Genomic DNA, 17699 nt, shown 5'->3' with positions numbered 1-17699 from the left:
TAAAGAACTTCAAAACTGTTTATTACTTCATTTTACTCTTGTATACCTCATATGGTTAAGTTAAAGTGTCAACAAGCATGTTTTAATTTTTAATGTGGTAAGAGGTCAGGTTAAATTGTCAGTGGAGACAGTTTAGTTCTTAATGTCATAAGAGTTACGAACATATAATTGCCTCTTCACACACAAGTGTTTAAGAAGTGTGCTTAGACAATCTGTGAATAGCAAAAGAGAATACTATGCCCTACAGCCAGGAAGAGAAGCAGGAAATAATTTTGGATATTGAACCTAAGGGCAAAGTTTTCAAGCAAACCATAGTTTTATAGCCGATAAGAACAACATTACAAACAGTCAAGGCTGAGGTGGCTGGAAACCTGAAGATTAAGAGTTCTTCAGTCCAAATTCTCACCTTCTGAAGTTCAAATAGCTTATAGTGTGCCAAGGAATAATGTCAAAGGCAGAAAATGATTTTAAAAAACAATGTTCTGTCAGATGAAATCATGGATCTTGGAAGAATTCCTCATACCTAGAAGGAAAAAATGGTTGTTCTGCAATGAATCTGTTCTGTTTGGTCAGTGGTAATTTTGGAGCCTGGACCTAAAGGCCTCTGGAGGGTCCCCCCCCACCCCCGCTCCCGGCCGACAAGTTAAGCATCATCCCCCTACACGCATATTCCATGACACACAGTATTTTTATCAGATGGGTTCTTGAGGGCACAAAACCGCAACTGAACACGTAAGAATATAAAACAGGTATATTTATGCAAATATGCATTAGAAGAAACATTTCAACACACAACTTAACATATCCCCATCCCACATATTCCTTTCCCCATTCCCCCCTCTGTCTCTAAAGCACCCAGTACAGGTCATAATCACACTCTGCTGCCCAGCACAGTGCGAGCCAGCTGTGATCCCAACACCCAGGACCATCTAAAGAGGATTTGGGGACCTCCAAGGGGTGTGGAGGCCCTGGACTTTGCCCCCAAAGTCCAGAAGTAAGTGTGCCACTGCTCTCCAGGGCATTCTTTCTGTGTAGTGGTGCTAGAACACTCACAAGGGAACAGGGGAGACAGATCCATAATTAAGCAGGAGTGTGTAGAGCATACGGGCCAGAAGGGGGTGCTGTGCATCTCCTGGTGCTAATGGAGACCACCTGCCACTCACCTCCACAGCCCCTGCTTGGCTACTAATCCATCATTGCCAACTTGCCTCCCTTTGCTGGCTGCAATGCAGTCTAATTATGTCACCACTCTGGCATCTGTTCTCCCTGGCATGGGCTCACTCTGGGGTGGTGACATCTTTAGACTGCATTGCTGGTGGCGATGGTGATGGTGAGTGAGCTTGCGGAGGCAAATGCTGAGTGAGCAGCAGTGAGGGGGCAAAAAAAAAATCTAGCCATGGGCTTCTGCCAATGTTGCTGTGCCACTGCAAAGGATAATGAGGATGACAGAGTTGGAGAAGGTCCAGTGATAGCCCCTTGCACCCTCTTTCATCCCACCTTTGATCAACCCGTCTCATTATAGGGTTTCCAGCATGAATAAACATCTGGCAATGCCCCTCTTTTGCTTTCCAGACCTTGTTAGTTGTGATGACCACCTGCTGAGATAGGGATGCCACCGTTGAGCAAAGCCTACTGCTAATCCTAGTCTGTGCTCTTTGCCTCTGACATTCATCTGATCTCTTTTTTGACCCCTTAAAGCCATCACTGTCATGCTTCTTGCCCCATTCTTCCTGAGTCGGTAGAAGTGACATGCATGTCATCTAGTCCAGCTTTCACATCCACTGGGCCAATGGTGCAGGACCACCAAGGAGCCATGAAAGGCATGGCTCTCCACCTCTACTGAATATGGATATCCACGTCTGGTTTGCAAATGATGTAAATTGGCATAATCTATTATATTAATTCTCCTGGGTGTGCCTTGGAATGTGCATCCCAGAGCCCAGCTGATTGGCTGGGCAGTGGACGTGCCTGATTGGCTGAGGCGCACCCAGGAGGATTGGTTGCTGTGGTGGCGGCCCGGCCATGGAGGCCAGAGGTGGTGGGCCCGGCCGTGGAGGCAAGGCTCAGGAGGGGAGAAAGAAAGTGGAGAGGGGGGCAGAAGTGATGGTGGGGAGGAGAGGTGGCTGGGCCCAGAAGCAGAGACTGGGGCAGAAGGCGGAGAGAGGTAACCGCCAGCCCCAAAGAGTGCACAGATGCTCTGTACGGGGTTGGCTAGTTGGTTTTAATGCCACTGTGCAAAGCTTGAGCTCTAGAATTTCATAATTGGTTTGTAGAATATCTTAGGGTTTCAGATAATTTATTTTTCTTTTTAATAAGGAAAGGATATCAGAAACCAAGTAATAGAAGGAAAGTTATGGATACTGGAGTTAGAAATCTAACAGGATCTTGGATTAAAGCAGGGAACAATAGTGAAAGGAAGATGAAAGAACTGTGCAGTGTACCTAAGCTCTATTCTCCCATTACTGGAGCTATACCTTAGATGCACCTTTGCATGTGCTTGTGAAACATGTGGACACAGCTGAGGCAGATTTTGAATTAGTGTGGCCCTGTGCTCAGTCCTCCTTGATTCGAATGAGGTAGATAAATAAACCTACCTTGATAGATTAAAATAAAAACAATACAAAACAACCCCCTTTTACGGTTGCCAATCCTCCAGGGTTGGCATAAATCTCTCTAGTTGGCTGTTGAAAATAAGCCAGGAGATGTGGTGAGCTCCAGGAAGGAATAGCTTCAGCCGGAGTTGACGACAACTCATTCCATGTGAACATCATTGTCTGTACTACTACTAATATGGCTGCCGTCAATGGTACATCATGGAGAAGCATAAGGAGAATTGGGCAGCTGTCATGATTACATATCTATCCACCAGTGGTGCCATTGAAGAGGAAATTATCCAGGAGGAGTGGATGATAAGAAATCAAGCCTCAACACACACACACACACACACACACACACACACACACACACACACACACACTCTTTGTGAAAAACCGATTTGTTTTGTCTTTTAAGATGAATCCAGCTTGCGTGACTGCTGCTCTCAAGGATCTGCTCCATTCAGCCCTCCCTTGCTTACAGTGTGTTTGTGTGTGTACATGTTTCCAACTAGGGAGGGCAGAACAGAGATACTAGGGCTAGGCCGCTTGTGTGGAGTGCAGGGACTGCACGGATCCTGGCACTCCTGCCCAGCCTAACCCCATGCCTAAGCCCAGCTCTTAGCTGAGCTTAAGGGAGCAAGCGTTCCCTGAATCTGGCTGCTGGGCTCATGTCTCTTCTGCTCCATGGAACAGAGGAGACACAGATATGGGTGCCTAGAGCACCTGTCTGATGGGGGAATCCACCAAGGCACTGCGTTAGTTGCAGTGGGATATTCAGAGAGACATCCCCTTGTGGGATATGTGGAGGCTGGGGAAACGGGTCCCAGCCTCTGTTGCTCCGTGCTGCGCCTGGCAGCACAGGTTGTGTGGGTGCATGGCTTGTGCACCAAAAGGATAAAGAGGGATCATCTGGGGGAAGGTAGGCTGAACCCGCCCACCTGCCCACCTGCTGCCTGCCCAGTCATGTGAATGGGCTCACTGTCTTTGCTGATGAGGTTAGGGGAGTTTCTGAAGGCTTCAGAAACCTCCCCCATTAGCAAAGACAACAGCACCTCACCTGGGCATGTTTATTCATAACTTCCCAAAAAGTCACAAGCACACCTCCTGAGGCACCTGTGTTCTCCGCTACAATTCTTCCCCCTACCAACATGCCCTCTTGAGGAGGAAAAGGGGGCAGAAGTGGCAAAAGTGTTTTGCTTAACCCACAGACAGTCGACTCTTACCCTGAGAGCAATTCTTATGCACCAGTTCAGCACCTCTGAGAAGCAGCCAGCCAGCAGTCAACAGGAGCCCTGTTGTTCAGGGGCCCTATGCCACAGCAGGACAGGGTTCATAGTAGATCCCTCACACAGCCGAGCATCCCTGAGGATGCATTAATGAACTCAAAGTGTGTGTACAGTGAGTACCCTGTGAGTATTCTATTCTCACCATTGCACAAGTGTAGCCATTTTACATGGAAGTGGTCTGTGAAGAAAGCCACTAAAGCTTATAGGAAAGAAGCTCATGGGGAAAGTTACAGGGAAATGCCTGGAGATGGTTGTTGGAATTTTACATTGTAACTAGGCATTGAGGCTCTTCTCACGATCCATGAGAAGTGCCTCTAGGGCAGGGGTGGGGAACCTTGGCCCTCCTGCTGTTGTTGAACTACAATTCCCATCATCTCCTTATTGTGGCTGGGGATTGTGGGAGTTGTAGTTGAAAAACAGCTGGAGGGCCAAGGTTCCCCACCCCTGCTCTAGGGGGTTTGCGGGGAGAGTGGGCTTAGCCTGCTCTCCCTGTAGATGAGCAGCAGTCTGCTCTGGGCAGTTGTAGTGGCCACCCACACAACTGCCGGCTCCATCATGGAGCCGGCCGGGGCTGGGGAGTTCGGGAGCTGCGCGGCCCCCGGAAGCTCCAGCATACCCTGCACGATCGCGCAGGGCATGCTGGAGAGACCCCTGAGCTGGGAGGCTGCTTTTGAGCCTCCCGGCCGAGGGGTCTACTCATAAGTTGCCACGGCACAGAGCCACACCACAGCAACACACTAGTTAAAAAAATGGGTTTATGGAGTGCGCGCTCTGCAAACCTGGTATAAGGGCAGGGGCACGGTAGCAGGTTACTTGCTTAGGAACCACTGGGCTTGCAGCTGAGCCCGGTGGTTCACATGATGGGAGAAAATCAGGCTAGCCTCCGCTAGCCCGATTTTCTCCCATCGTGTGAATATCCTCAGTGTCTCTCTTCTTACTTCTGTATGTTTGTGTCTATGTTGGGTACTCCTTGGGGTGGAGTCAGTCTTAAGTTCTGTTGATTGGTTGTTTTATCAGTTCCGTTGGTTTTTGCTCTCCCCCTCCTACAGAAGTGACTGTGAAGAAATAATAAATAATTAAGATGTTTCTGCAACCAAAGTTAAGCCTCTTGTTTAATATAATTATAATCAAGGAATTATAATCAAGGAATCGCTCTGCAACAAAGGAGTTAGGAAAGACATTGGCAGAAGTTTGGAACTTATAACAAAAGGCCCACACATGTAAAGAACAAACAAACAAACAGCAACTAACCATGTGCAAACAGCAAATATATATAAACATGCAAATTCAAAGATTAAATAATTATACTTTTATATATATGTGTCTTAAATTCTTCAAATAATTCTTTAAATTCTTTAACCAGTTTGAGTTCGAACTGGACCAGCCTCCAGAAAGAGGGGGCTGGTCTGAGCTTGAACTGAACTGGGCCTGGTTTGGAGCAATATTCCTTCATATTGATTTAGCAAGACTGGTATATTTTTACCATCTTCATTATTCTGTGCTCTGGGCAACTTTGGACATTTTCTAGTGTTCCTTTGAAATATGTACATTTATTTAAAGAATTTAAAGAATTTTTTTGAAGAGTGTTCCATGTACTTTCAGGTGCCACAAGGTCTACCTTGTTGGAATCAATCAACATTTATCATGCCTTATCTCTCTCTTTTTTTGTACTGCATGTAGGAAGAAAAGTCCCAGTGTGACATTGACAGAAAGTAACAGTCTGTTCTTGTGGCTTTGCAATACCTATGGCAGCATGATCAACGGCTAATTTTCCTTAGGCAGCTATGGTGCCATGCAGAACCAGGGCAGTGGAGTAAAATCAGGCAACCTATCTTGCATGAAAAGGCAGCAAAGAGTTGCCTCACTCTTGCTTTTGATCCTCGAGGGCCTTGATACAAGAACCTCTCTGAAAAAGCCATTAAACACTGTTGCATAGCACAGTAGTACCACAGCGAATCATGAGGAAAATGCTGATAACACTTCCTTCATTAGGCAAATCCTGTCCAGAAGTTATTGTTCCCACACAGAGAATGAACATGAGTATGTCAGCTAGCTGTCCCCCAAGAAGAAGTAACCGGCTCTGCAGTGTTGCCTCTCCTTCTCCTCAAGTAAAATGGTCTACAGAGGCAGGTCTTGCATCTGCAAAGAAGCTCTTCCCATGATCTAAAGTGCTGGGGGTCCAGCATTCCAGATCATGGAGAGTAATTCTTTCCAGAGTACAGTGTTTGACTTTGTACTTGGGTGGGTGTGTAACAGTAAATATGGGTACAGAGCATGTTGGCACTTGGGCAGAACTTTGTCCCAGCAAGCTTTTGTTTCCTCTGTACCTGGGCACCCAATACGCAGATAGTGGAAGTCTGAATTGGGCTTTAAGTGTATGTGGTGGCTCTGGAGATTTATTTCAGAATATTCTGACTTTGCAAATGTTCTCTTGATGGTTAAACAGAAACTTTTCTTAACTGTAGTGGTGTGATGGAGGTACTTAGCTGGCTGGCTATTTTTAAGTTCAGTCAGTTGCTGGATGATGTGCATAGAAGCCCAGAGAGGGAATTGTTAAAGGCTCTAGAGGGCCCTTCGCTTAGAGGCAACCACTGGAGAAATGTCACAAAGGCAGGTTTGGGGGGGGGGGGCGGGGGGGAGGGGTGTAAGATAATTTCATTCCTCTGCAAGGTTTGTATGAGCCAGTGTGGAAAGGGCAGGCTGCTAGCTGGGGAGAGAGACTCAATGATGCATTTTCAAGAGTAGGGGTGTGCATGGAACCAGCAGTGGCAGTTTGGTTTGAATTTGAACCAAACCACCCAGTCTGCGAACCGGTTCAATTTGTGCTGTTGAACCAGTTTGTGTGCTTTACTTGTAAAGGGGAATCTGGTAAGGACTCCCCATTACAAGCTAATGGGGTGTGTGTGTTCCTTCCTAAAAGGGGGTTGTGGCAGGTGAGAGGGTAGCTTACCCACTGTGGTGGCATCTCCCCGATGGTGGCAGAGGCAGCTCCACAGTGGCGGCCCCACTTGGCCCTGTCAGTGCTGACCCCAGCACCATGGGCAGCCCACCGGTTTGATCCAAACCAGGCCCAGTTCAGTTTGAGCTCAGACCAGCCCCCTCTTTCTGGAGGCTGGTCCAGTTCGAGCTCAAACCGGTTGAACCAGGCCAGTTTGAGTTGAACCAGGTTTGATTTGAACCAGTTCCACACTTTCCTGTTATAGAGAGGCCTGGAATGGAGTAGCAAAGGCAGAAAGCTGCAGCATCCCAGGATATAGGGTTTGGCCACTTTGATGTAACCTGTTGCTAACTTGTAAGAATGATCTACCTCCAATCCAGGCTCATCATCTTATGATACAAGGAAGCTCTCCACACAAGCAGTGTAGAGAGCCTGCAGGGCTTCTGCAGGGAGAATAGGCTTGACCCGCTCTCCCTGAAGATGAGCACGCATCCCACCCTGGGCAGAGATCATGGAGCCAGTAGGGGCAGTGGGGATTGGGGGCTGCCCAGCCCCCAGAAGTCCCAGGATACCCTGCACAAGTACGCTGGGCATTCTGAGGAGACTCTCGAGGCTGGGAGGCTTGCCGCAGCCTCCCAGTCGGGGGTCTACTTGTGGGTTGCTGTGCTTTGGAGCCGCACCAACACATGATCATGAAAATGCTAACCTCTTTTAAGGGGAGGGGGGATTAAGCGGGTTAGCCACCTGGCTTGCCTGCGAACCTGGTGGTTCCCACGACTGCTGGAAAGCAAGCTGAGCTCCCTTAGCCCGCTTTCCAGTGGTTGTGAGAATAGCCTCATTGTCTAACTTCTCTGACCTCAAGAAGGCCTTAAAAATTAGATCAGGCATTTATTGGATGGTTTTTAATGGTTTAAACCATCTTAAATTGTGTTTAACTGTTGGGTTGTAGACCATCTTGAGATTTTATGACTTGGTGGTTATAGTATTGTATAAACACATGTATCGCAAGAAGGGAAAATATAGTGCCTTTGTTGGGATCTAAGCCATGAAAATGTAGTGTAAATGCATGTGCCAGTCCCTGTGTAGAAGGCACAGGGCAGCCATTTTGTTTGAGAGTGAGAGGCTTGTATAAAGCATTTTCTCCCCCTCTCATCTCTCCTGAGCAACTTGTTTTGGTTAGTGATATAATTAGCTGCGTCACGTTATCAGTGTTCTGTGTGAGAACTTTGCTCTGTCTCTCTGTGCACCTATGTTGGCCATGTTTTTCTCTGACTTGTGTATCTATTCGCCAGCAAATGAAGCTTATTTGTAATCAACAAAAGGCATCCTCTTTATAGTGCTAATTGGTTCACACCGATGGACTAGCGTGCACGTGCCTCAGACCTCCACCAAGAGCTACATCCCCTACTGCAACGGGATCCCCAGGAGTGTGTGTTTTGGGGGATGTGAACCTTTTACCCCTTTATCTTTCTCTAATTAAAATGACATCTGTTCATCTTCCGCCTGCATGGGCTGGTCTCTCCGTCTCAGACCCAAGCAAAGAACCACACCCCTGGCACAACAGTGGTATACAAATGTAAATAACCAGTATATTTGCATACATAAATCAAATACTGAAAAGACACACTCCGGTCTGCAGTGACTCTGTTTCCAAGGGAAACCAGAATGTTTAGCGTGCTGCAGGCTCCTAGAACTTCTCATTGCTAAGGGAAGTGGGGCAACTGGAAGCAGCAGAACAGCATGTGTACATGTGGTGTTTAAGAAACAATGTTCCTTGTCTTTCAGGTGGTGGAGAAAAATGTGGATCCAGAAACTTCTTTGCTGACCTATCTTCGAAGGAAATGTATCTGATGTCAAGCAGCATGTGATGTTAAAATGGTCACAACATTTCAGAGTTAATCACAAGGCCAGTTTCCAGAAGAATTGAGCATTTAATTGAATTCAGAGAAGTTGGCATCTGCTCATGCTTTTCCAGAAGAGCCCTTTTCAGGCATTACCTAGACTGGGGATGTTGTACTTTTGTACAGCATCTCTGATTGCCCACCCCTGTCCTGACACCTTTTGCAACTCCACTCTCCTGCTCTGCACGGTTACAGCCTTTGTCTACAGAAACAAAGGCTGTGCACATGGAGAGTTTCTTCCTGTGACTGGAATATTGGGATGCCCCAGTCTTCTGCATCCCAGGAAAGATCTCAGCACAAGTACAGGGCTTGTTTCTGCTAACAAATGCTGTACCCATGGGGAATGAGGATGGGGGTTCAGAGCTTCAGAGCATGTTGGAACAGACATGGAGTTTGCCAGCACACTGTGGGAGATGTTGTACCTGAGAGAGTGGTTAACTGCTTCTGGAGCAGGCTGATTATTATTATTATTTATTTACTTACACAGTTATACAGGTGTTATTGACTGGTTTGTTTTATCCAGACATCTAGTGCTTCCCAAGGACCTGGGATGGCTGAATTTTATTGTCAATGCTGTTATTATAGATATTGTTGCAGAATATAGGCAGTTCCCAGTAAAATTCCTTTTTGTAATTGGCTGATAATGATTTCTGTGGCCCCTATGGTGTTGAGGTGCTCTTCAAGTTGTTTTGGAATTGCACCTAGGGCGCCAATTACCACTGGGATTATTTTGGTCTTTTTCTGCCACAGCCTTTCAATTTCAATTTGTAGATCTTTGTATTTGGTGATTTTTTCTATTTCTTTTTCTTCTATTCTGCTATCCCCTGGTATTGCTATGTCGATTATTTTAACTTTTCTTTCTTTCTTCTCATCCCTGCTACCTTGTCATGCATTTGTTTGTAGTCAGTCTGTGCGATCTTTTTACAACAGCTGATTAGGTGGTCCACGGTTTCATCTGCTTCTTTACAAAGGCGGCACTTGCTGTTTGTGGTTGATTTTTGATTAGGAGGTGAAAAGAGGCCTTGAAGAATATATCAAGGACAGTGAAGAAGATGCACTTCAAATGGTCAATAATGAGAAACTATTCAACACCAATGAAACAAAGCAGGCCTACAAGAAAGAACAAGTCAAGAACCAAGCAGAAAAATGGAAAAATAAGCCCCTGCATGGTCAATATTTGCACAATATAACTGGAAAATCAGACATCACCAAGACCTGGCAATGGCTTAAGAATGGTTACTTGAAGAAAGAAACAGAGGGTTTAATACTGGCTGTGCAAGAACAGGCACTAAGAACAAATGCAATAAGAGCAAAAGTCGAAAAATCAACCACAAACAGCAAGTGCCGCCTTTGTAAAGAAGCAGATGAAACAGTGGACCACCTGATCAGCTGTTGTAAAAAGATCCCACAGACTGACTACAAACAAAGGCATGACAAGGTAGCAGGGATGATACACTGGAACATCTGCAAAAAATACAAGCTACCTGTAGCCAAAAATTGGTGGGACCATAGAATTGAAAAGTGGTAGAAAATGAAGATGTAAAAATATTATGGGACTTCCGACTACAAACAGACAAACATCTGCCACACAATACACCAGATATAACTGTAGTCGAGAAGAAAGAAAAACAAGGTAAAATAATCGACATAGCAATACCAGGGGATAGGAGAATAGAAGAAAAAGAAATAGAAAAAATCACCAAATACAAAGATCTACAAATTGAAATTGAAAGGCTGTGGCAGAAAAAGACCAAAATAATCCCAGTGGTAATTGGTGCCCTGGGTATAGTTCCAAAAGACCTTGAAGAGCACCTCAACACCATAGGGGCCACAGAAATCACCATCAGCCAATTACAAAAAGCAGCTTTACTGGGAACAGCCTATATTCTGCGACGATATCTATAATAACCAACAGTATTGATGATAAAATTCAGCCATCCCAGGTCCTTGGGAAGGACTCGATGTCTGGATAAAACAAACCAGTCAATAACACCTGTCTGACTGTGTTAATTAATAATAATAATAATAATAATAATAATTATTATTATTATTATTATTATTATTATTATTATTATTATTATTATTATTATTATTTACTGCTTTTCAACAAAAAGTTTTCAAAGTAATTTATATAGCAAAGTTATAAGAAAATGGATCTTGGTCCCAAAGAGAGGGAACATGCCATTTCAAAGGGGTGTGTGTGTGTGGGGGGGGGTGCTGGCATGTGCTTCGGCCAGCGGAGCCTGGAGGCAGGGCATGCAGTGGAGGAAGGAGGGGCCAGGCTTGCAGGATGGATGCTGGGTTGGGTGCCTGGTTGGACTTGCCGACTGGTAGGCTGAAGTGACAGTTTTGGCAGTTTTAAAAGGCATATTCTGCTGCCCTCTTTGCCCACCCCCACACTGCAAGCAAGCACCAGCTGCGCCTTGTTGTAATGCATATTCTTAGATGTTACTCATTGGGAGAAATCCTGAAATTCACTTTCAATTTAAGTTTCTCCTTGGAGGAACCCCCCAAATTCTCTTTCAGGTTTCACTTTCGGACATGTTGGCCTAGCCTTGTCAGACCAGCAACTATTAAGACAAATAACTGCTGTTGTATTTTTCCATGTTTCCCTCTGTGAAGAGGCATATTCTGGTTAGGGGTGTGCAACTGTGGTCCGTGTCCCAGTCTGAATTTGGACCGGTCTATGATCTGGTGGACTGGTTCAGCCAAACCTCGGACTGGTCCAGCGATTTGAGGCGGTGCCAGGGGGCAGTGAGCAACATCTTTAACAGTAAAGATGGAGGCCCTTACATGTCATACAACCACCCCAAGCAGCTTCCTGCTGCTGAGGCACTCCTTGACAGCCCCCACACAGTGCTGTCACAGCTTCATTACTCACCTGGCCTCTGCACGTGCACAAAAGCCATATGCATGGTCAGCAGCACCATGCTGACTACAAAAATGGCCTCCGCATGCACCAGAGGCCAGGTGAGTGATGGAGCCATGCCACATGGGGGCTGTTACAGAGAGTACCACTGCAGCAGGAAGCTGCAGTCGACTCTTAAGGTCCTCCGCCTTTACTGTTAAAGTTGCTGCTCATTGTTCCCCAGCACCCCCTCGAACCGACAGACCAGTTTGAGGTTTGGCCGAACAGGTCTGCTGGACTGTAGACCAGTCTGAATTCAGACCGATGCATGAACTACAGTCTGTGCACACCCCTAGTTCTGGGAGAATAGTCTAATTGCAATGCTTTAGAATTCATGGCAGGAGTGAGGATAGTTCTTAACAGGGTGAAAATCCAAATGCAAACTTGAAAAGTTTGTATCAGTGCTGAGAATAAGGAATATGGGAATTCTACTATTGGGATCATTTGTCATATATAATGTATGTATATATATAAACCTATACTGTATACCCTTTAACATGATCTTATGGTGCTAATCGGATTCAGGATACTTCTGAGAGAAATCTTGTATCTTGCAGTGCGAAGATATGTTCTGATACTCATAAAACCACTGTCAAAAATAAACATTCATTGACTTCTATGGCAAATTATTTCCTAATCCAATTATCTTCTCATAGTCATATGTTTGTGACTGGGACACGTTATCTTGGGCATGTAAATCAATTCTCCTTTTCCCCTGGCTGACGTACTTCATTGGATACAGCAATTTTAAAAGTTAACATTCGACTTGAATATTCTAAATTTTCTTCTATCCATTTTAATCAAATGACAAGACTTCTATACTTTAAAAAAAATTCAAACAATCACTAACCATGGTTCTAAGTAGGAAACTGAATTTTGGTTTGTGGAAGTTACAGAAAAACTTTGGCTGCACTATATTAGGCCCAAGGCAGGGTATGATTTGGCCAAATCAAACAACTCTGATTTTAACCCTGAACATCTGGGAACCAAATCGCCTATTTTAAGGATCAGTGGCTGGAGTTGTTAAGGAGTTTCTAGCTGTTTTGCTGTGCTGGTATCTTTTTTTCCCTTAACCCCCGTTCTTTAAGTGGGCTTATGTGGAACCAAGCTGGGATGCGGAGAAGGTGGATGTGGTGCCTGCACTGTTATGATTTCCAAATTTGACAACTTTCAAAAGAAGATCATGTATCCTCTGAAACGTGCAATGAGACGTAAGAGTAGGCTTTGAATTAAGACATCCATGATAATGAAGACTGGGTAGAAAAATATTATTGTGCAAAGTTAGTTCCTCTCCAGACTTCAGCTCCACTCCAGGTAATGTATGATCTGAAGACAAGGATGTTTTTAAAAGCATTTTCTCCGAGTATATTTGCACAGCTGCGGCCTTTGTATGCCATGCTGCGGCTCTCATTAGTGACAGGATGTCAGCTTACATAATCATTTTGCTTTTTTAGAAATGACAGCAAACAAGCATGTAGGATTTTCATATGGCAATGCTTCCTGGAGTTTTGCCTGCTAAGGAAAAGCCCTGCTCTGCTGCTATCTTAATTGCTCACCAGTAGCTGAAGCTTCTGGTGGGTGAGCCTTTAAACCAACTAATACATGAGCCAGATGGTTGGTACTGCCTGTGGGGAAAAGTGCTCATGGTGACTTTTGACAAGGTCTGGAACAACAATTTGTTCATTGTTACCCTGACCCTGATTCTAATGTGTACAAACATGACTACAATTTTACCATAATGGTTGGGAGGTAGGGTTAAAGAAGGGGTGATAACACAGAGATAGCTGTAAGTGCAACTTTGCTATTGCCTAATTCCCATCTCTAGTAAGGGTAGACGTTGCCAAAAATGATTATGAGCATTTGTCTCCTGAGATGTAGGGAGGTGTACGAAATGGATTTTGCATTCTTGTTTTGACAGTTGAAATGTTTCATCGAACAGCAGTCAAGCTGGCTGTTTCGACAAAACAAACTTGAAATGTTTTGAGTGTTCTGGCCAAAGGGAACAACGGGGAATTCAAAATACCTCATTTAACTTTTCCTTCAAACCTCCATAGAATCCTATCGCCCACTTGCCTATTTCTTTTGTGGGTTAGATGGTAGGTAGCACCAATCATGCCATACCACCCAACCCATTTTGTTGTCCCTAGGAGCTACCCATGGGGAGCAATGGAGTGTTTTGAGATGCCCCATCATTCTCTATGGCTGGAACAAGCTGCACTCGGGGTGCACAGCACACAAGTTTTGCATTGCAATATGCAATGCATTTTGCAATCCTGCCTTAAAGCAGTGCAGAAGCACACAGTAAAAGGGAATCTGTTCCTACATCACACACTCGAATCACAGTCCAAAAGTGGCCAAAATAGAATCATTGATTCAGAATCCACTGCCAGCCACAGTGCCTATGCTGCAGTAACATAACTGGCACAAGTTGATCTCTTACACACAATTATGATTCCTTACTTTCTAGCAACAGCTGCTCCATTAGCAGCAAACATAGCTATAAGCTCAACTAGAGCAACTTCAGCCACATTTTGACTGAGTACACCTTGCAATACAGATTGCAGAGCAGACCAGAGCAGTGAGCGAAGCTCAAATTAGTTTCAGGGCCAGACATGGAGCTCATCACAGCAATCACCAAGAAATATTTCACACACAGCTGCCAGTGTCCATTTCTCAGCACAACACTATTTTACAAACAAAAAAACCCCCACAACTCAAGGAAAGAAGGTGCCTAAGCTCTGTCTTTTGTCAATCTCAGATCCAGGAAAACCAGATAGTTATAGCAGCAATAGCACAACATATTATACTCAGTGCTGAGAGAACTCTTCCTCAAAAGAGGCACACTATAAGGGCTCTCTCTGCCTCCCAGTCACTTTAAATACATTTTGAAATCCCCCAGGGCACAGTTGCCCATGACACTTGATCCGTATGACAACAAGCCAACCAAGAGGCAAGGAGATCACAAGCCAATCGGAAGCCAGTGCCAAAAAACCAATCAACAAGGGGGAGGGGAGCCTCCAAAATGGTGCTCAAAATGTTTTGATTGAAATGTGGTTTTGTTTCAAGGCTCTTTATTTGAAGGGTGTTTTGTTTTGAGCTTGAAACTCTTGAAATGCCGGTTTTGAGTCAAAACATTTCAATGTCGAAACATTCTGCACACATCCCTACTGAGATGGTACCAATGGCTAAAATTTGTGAGCCTGGCTGATGGACTAAATGCACTTTCCCAGCTCTTTCTGCTTAACATTAGTTTGCATGACATTGTTCTGTTCCATTCAAACTGTAATACCACTGAAACATGTGACACAACTCCAAGGAAGCAATGGTGCCATTCTCTTTCTATACTCCTCTTTACATGTAACAGCAAACCTCTGGACCAATGGACCTGCAGTTTGTCTCCATCACCCCTGCCACCACACTCCCTAATGCTCAATGAGTCTAACCAGATCATTTGGGGTGGGGGAGGAGAAAGCTGGGCAATTTATTCAAACCTCCTGCAGAAAACCTCTCACTTTCCTCATGTGTGAGAGAGATGTCTGTTGAATCGGGCTTTTGTGCATGGATCCTTGCCATGGATTGGGAACACTGCACAGAAGCACTGAGGATGTATGATACACATCTGCATAGTAAAGTGAACAATATCCTTAACTTATGGCTTTAGACACTATTCTGCAAATGCTTGTTTGTTCCCTATCTGTGCCCTCCACCATGTAGCAGTAACTACCATCGAAGGCATAGGAAGCACAAAGACGAGGCTGCATCCAGTACAGGTAAGCTGTGGAGTTGTAGCTTTTTTTTTTTTTTTAAGAAAGTTTTGGGCTCTACTCAAAAATCTTTCTCTGATTTTCCAAATAGAACCAAATGGTTGGTTCTTACTGATTTATTTGTTGCAAGCATGGCTCATTTCCTTGGACTGTCTTCATTTATCAGTATGATAATCAAAGGACTGGGTTTTTTTTAAAGAAGAGAAAACTCTCTAGCTGAAGAGTGATTGGAGTTCGTCAAGATTAAGTCACGAGACTCTCCAACTGAGTATTTTGGTTAGCAATCTTGGGAAGCAAAGGTTATCCTATGCAGATTAAATTACTAATGGTCAAGTTGAGAGGCAGTGGAACGTATTCCCTGCTAACTTGGCAAAGAGGCGCCTTTTAATGTGGTGATTCTCTGTATTTAGCAGGGGGAGAGTAACTGGCCCTACCCACCCCCAGCACAGGACCTCCAGTGACTTGCTGGTGTCTATCTTATATTTCTTTTTAGATTGTGGGCCCTTTGGAGAGAGGGAGCCATCTTATTTGTTTGTTATTTCTCTGTGTAAACCACCCTGAGCCATTTTTGGAAGGGCGGTATAGAAATCGAATGAATGAATGAATGAATGCAAATAAGCATTGACAAGCTATGCAGGGTAAATAGGATAACCTCAGGAAGTGATATAATGGAAAGAAACACAATGAAACCTGTTAGTAACTAGTGCAACAATGGGGAGAAGTCAGGAAACAAAGGCAACTGAGGAAACAAGAGTCTTTGTGGTCTGATTCTGTCACCAAAAAGCTCCAAAAACAGAGCATGCAACTCTTGGATGCATGCATGGTATTTTCAATGGGGATAAAAGCAGTATTCCACTGATTACTAGCAGAAGTGAATTAATTAAGGATTACCTGCAAATAATTAAGAATTTAGGATCCAGAGAGAGTACTAAATCTAGTTCTTAATACCCTCTTCAATAAACAATAACTGAAGCCCAGATCAACTAGAATACTTCCAGGGCCCATTACTGTAGGGTTACAGAAATTGGTATGAAAGGATGAAAGGACCATATCTATTACAGGTAGTAAAATCCAAAGAGATACATGTTTTATAGCTGCTTCTTTCACAAAGTAATTTTATATAGATTTAACTAAGAGTTTATTCAGAAACAACTCCCGTTTCTCCTTCTCCTTTCTCTCACTTTTCCTTTCTGGCTCCATCCCCCCCAAAATATAAAAGATACTGGATAGAATACAACAATGAGTAGCAGTTACATTCTCTTTTTCAGATGGCACAACTTTACCTTTTACCATTAGAATAGGAGGGAATGCTTTAGGCTGAGACTAGGGTTACTGAGTTGGCCCTACCAGGAGGTAGAGTGAGCTGATAAAGATTGCTGCTGTTAGAGTAGCAAAGCATTACTATTGGCATATTATATATGCTAATATTTTCCTAACTAGTGCAGGAGGTCACATGCAGAAGGAATGAGGGCTTGGCGAGGACCTTCCCTACCGGGGTGCCGTCCAGCAAATTGCAAGGAGTCCGACTCCAAGCTGGGTCCATCAAGCTGGGTGAGCAGCTTCCTTACAGAGCTGTTGTACCAGCACAAAATAGTAGAGACTGATAGGTTTGTAATGAACCAGATGGCAGGAAATAGCTCTATGATGCCCGAGGAAAAGGAAGTGAGATAATCCAAGACATTAGAGTGTGGGACGCTCTTGCTGATCCATGGGCAACTGAGGCACATTAGAAATCCTAAATAGTCCTACCATATCCACTTTAGTCATCTCTTTCTAAACCAAAACGCTCAAAATGTTATTGCCTTTCCTCATAGGGTAAATATTCAATCACTTGATCATTTTTGTTGCCCTTTTCTGCAACTTCTCTAGATTTACAATATCGTTTTTGAGATGGGATGACTAGAAATGTACATAATATTCTAAATTTGGCCATTTGATAGCTGATATGGTACTGGAAGCTGTATCTTTGAGCCCTCTCCTAAGAATCCATAATATGACATTTTCCTTTTCCACTGTTGTTGCATGAACTTGATATTTTCACTGAGCTATATCCACTTTGACTCCAAAATCTTTCCTGGATAATCACAATTGGTTCTATGCTGTCCATTCACTCAGTTTGGACATGTCATTTTGGAGCATTTGACAGCTTGTTTCAGATTCTACCATCCTGATTAATTTGGTGTCATCTGCAATTTTATCCACCTCATTTGTTCATTCCTGAATTCAGATAATTTATAAATAAGTTAAATACCTCTGGTTCCTAGACAGATCTCCTTACTGACTCCTCCCCTACACCATCAGCTTG

At 44.3% G+C, this 17699-nt stretch overlaps 1 protein-coding gene across 4 annotated transcripts in view; it reads left to right on the top strand.

Moving 5' to 3' along the window:
- The window catches only part of XDH (xanthine dehydrogenase), a 107721-nt gene that overhangs the window by 7862 nt on the left and 82160 nt on the right, over positions 1–17699 (top strand). For all 4 annotated transcript variants that reach the window (XM_053306911.1, XM_053306904.1, XM_053306895.1 and 1 more), the window contains exons 2-4: positions 8607–8664; positions 12719–12815; positions 15292–15400. In XM_053306911.1, coding sequence (XP_053162886.1) covers positions 8607–8664; positions 12719–12815; positions 15292–15400 — 264 coding nt within the window. The remainder of the gene's footprint in view (positions 1–8606; positions 8665–12718; positions 12816–15291; positions 15401–17699) is intronic.

The sequence above is a fragment of the Hemicordylus capensis genome, chromosome 1, assembly GCF_027244095.1.
Source record: "Hemicordylus capensis ecotype Gifberg chromosome 1, rHemCap1.1.pri, whole genome shotgun sequence".
In the NCBI taxonomy this organism is placed as follows: Eukaryota; Metazoa; Chordata; class Lepidosauria; order Squamata; family Cordylidae; genus Hemicordylus; species Hemicordylus capensis.
This window is presented reverse-complemented; position numbering and strand designations above follow the sequence as displayed.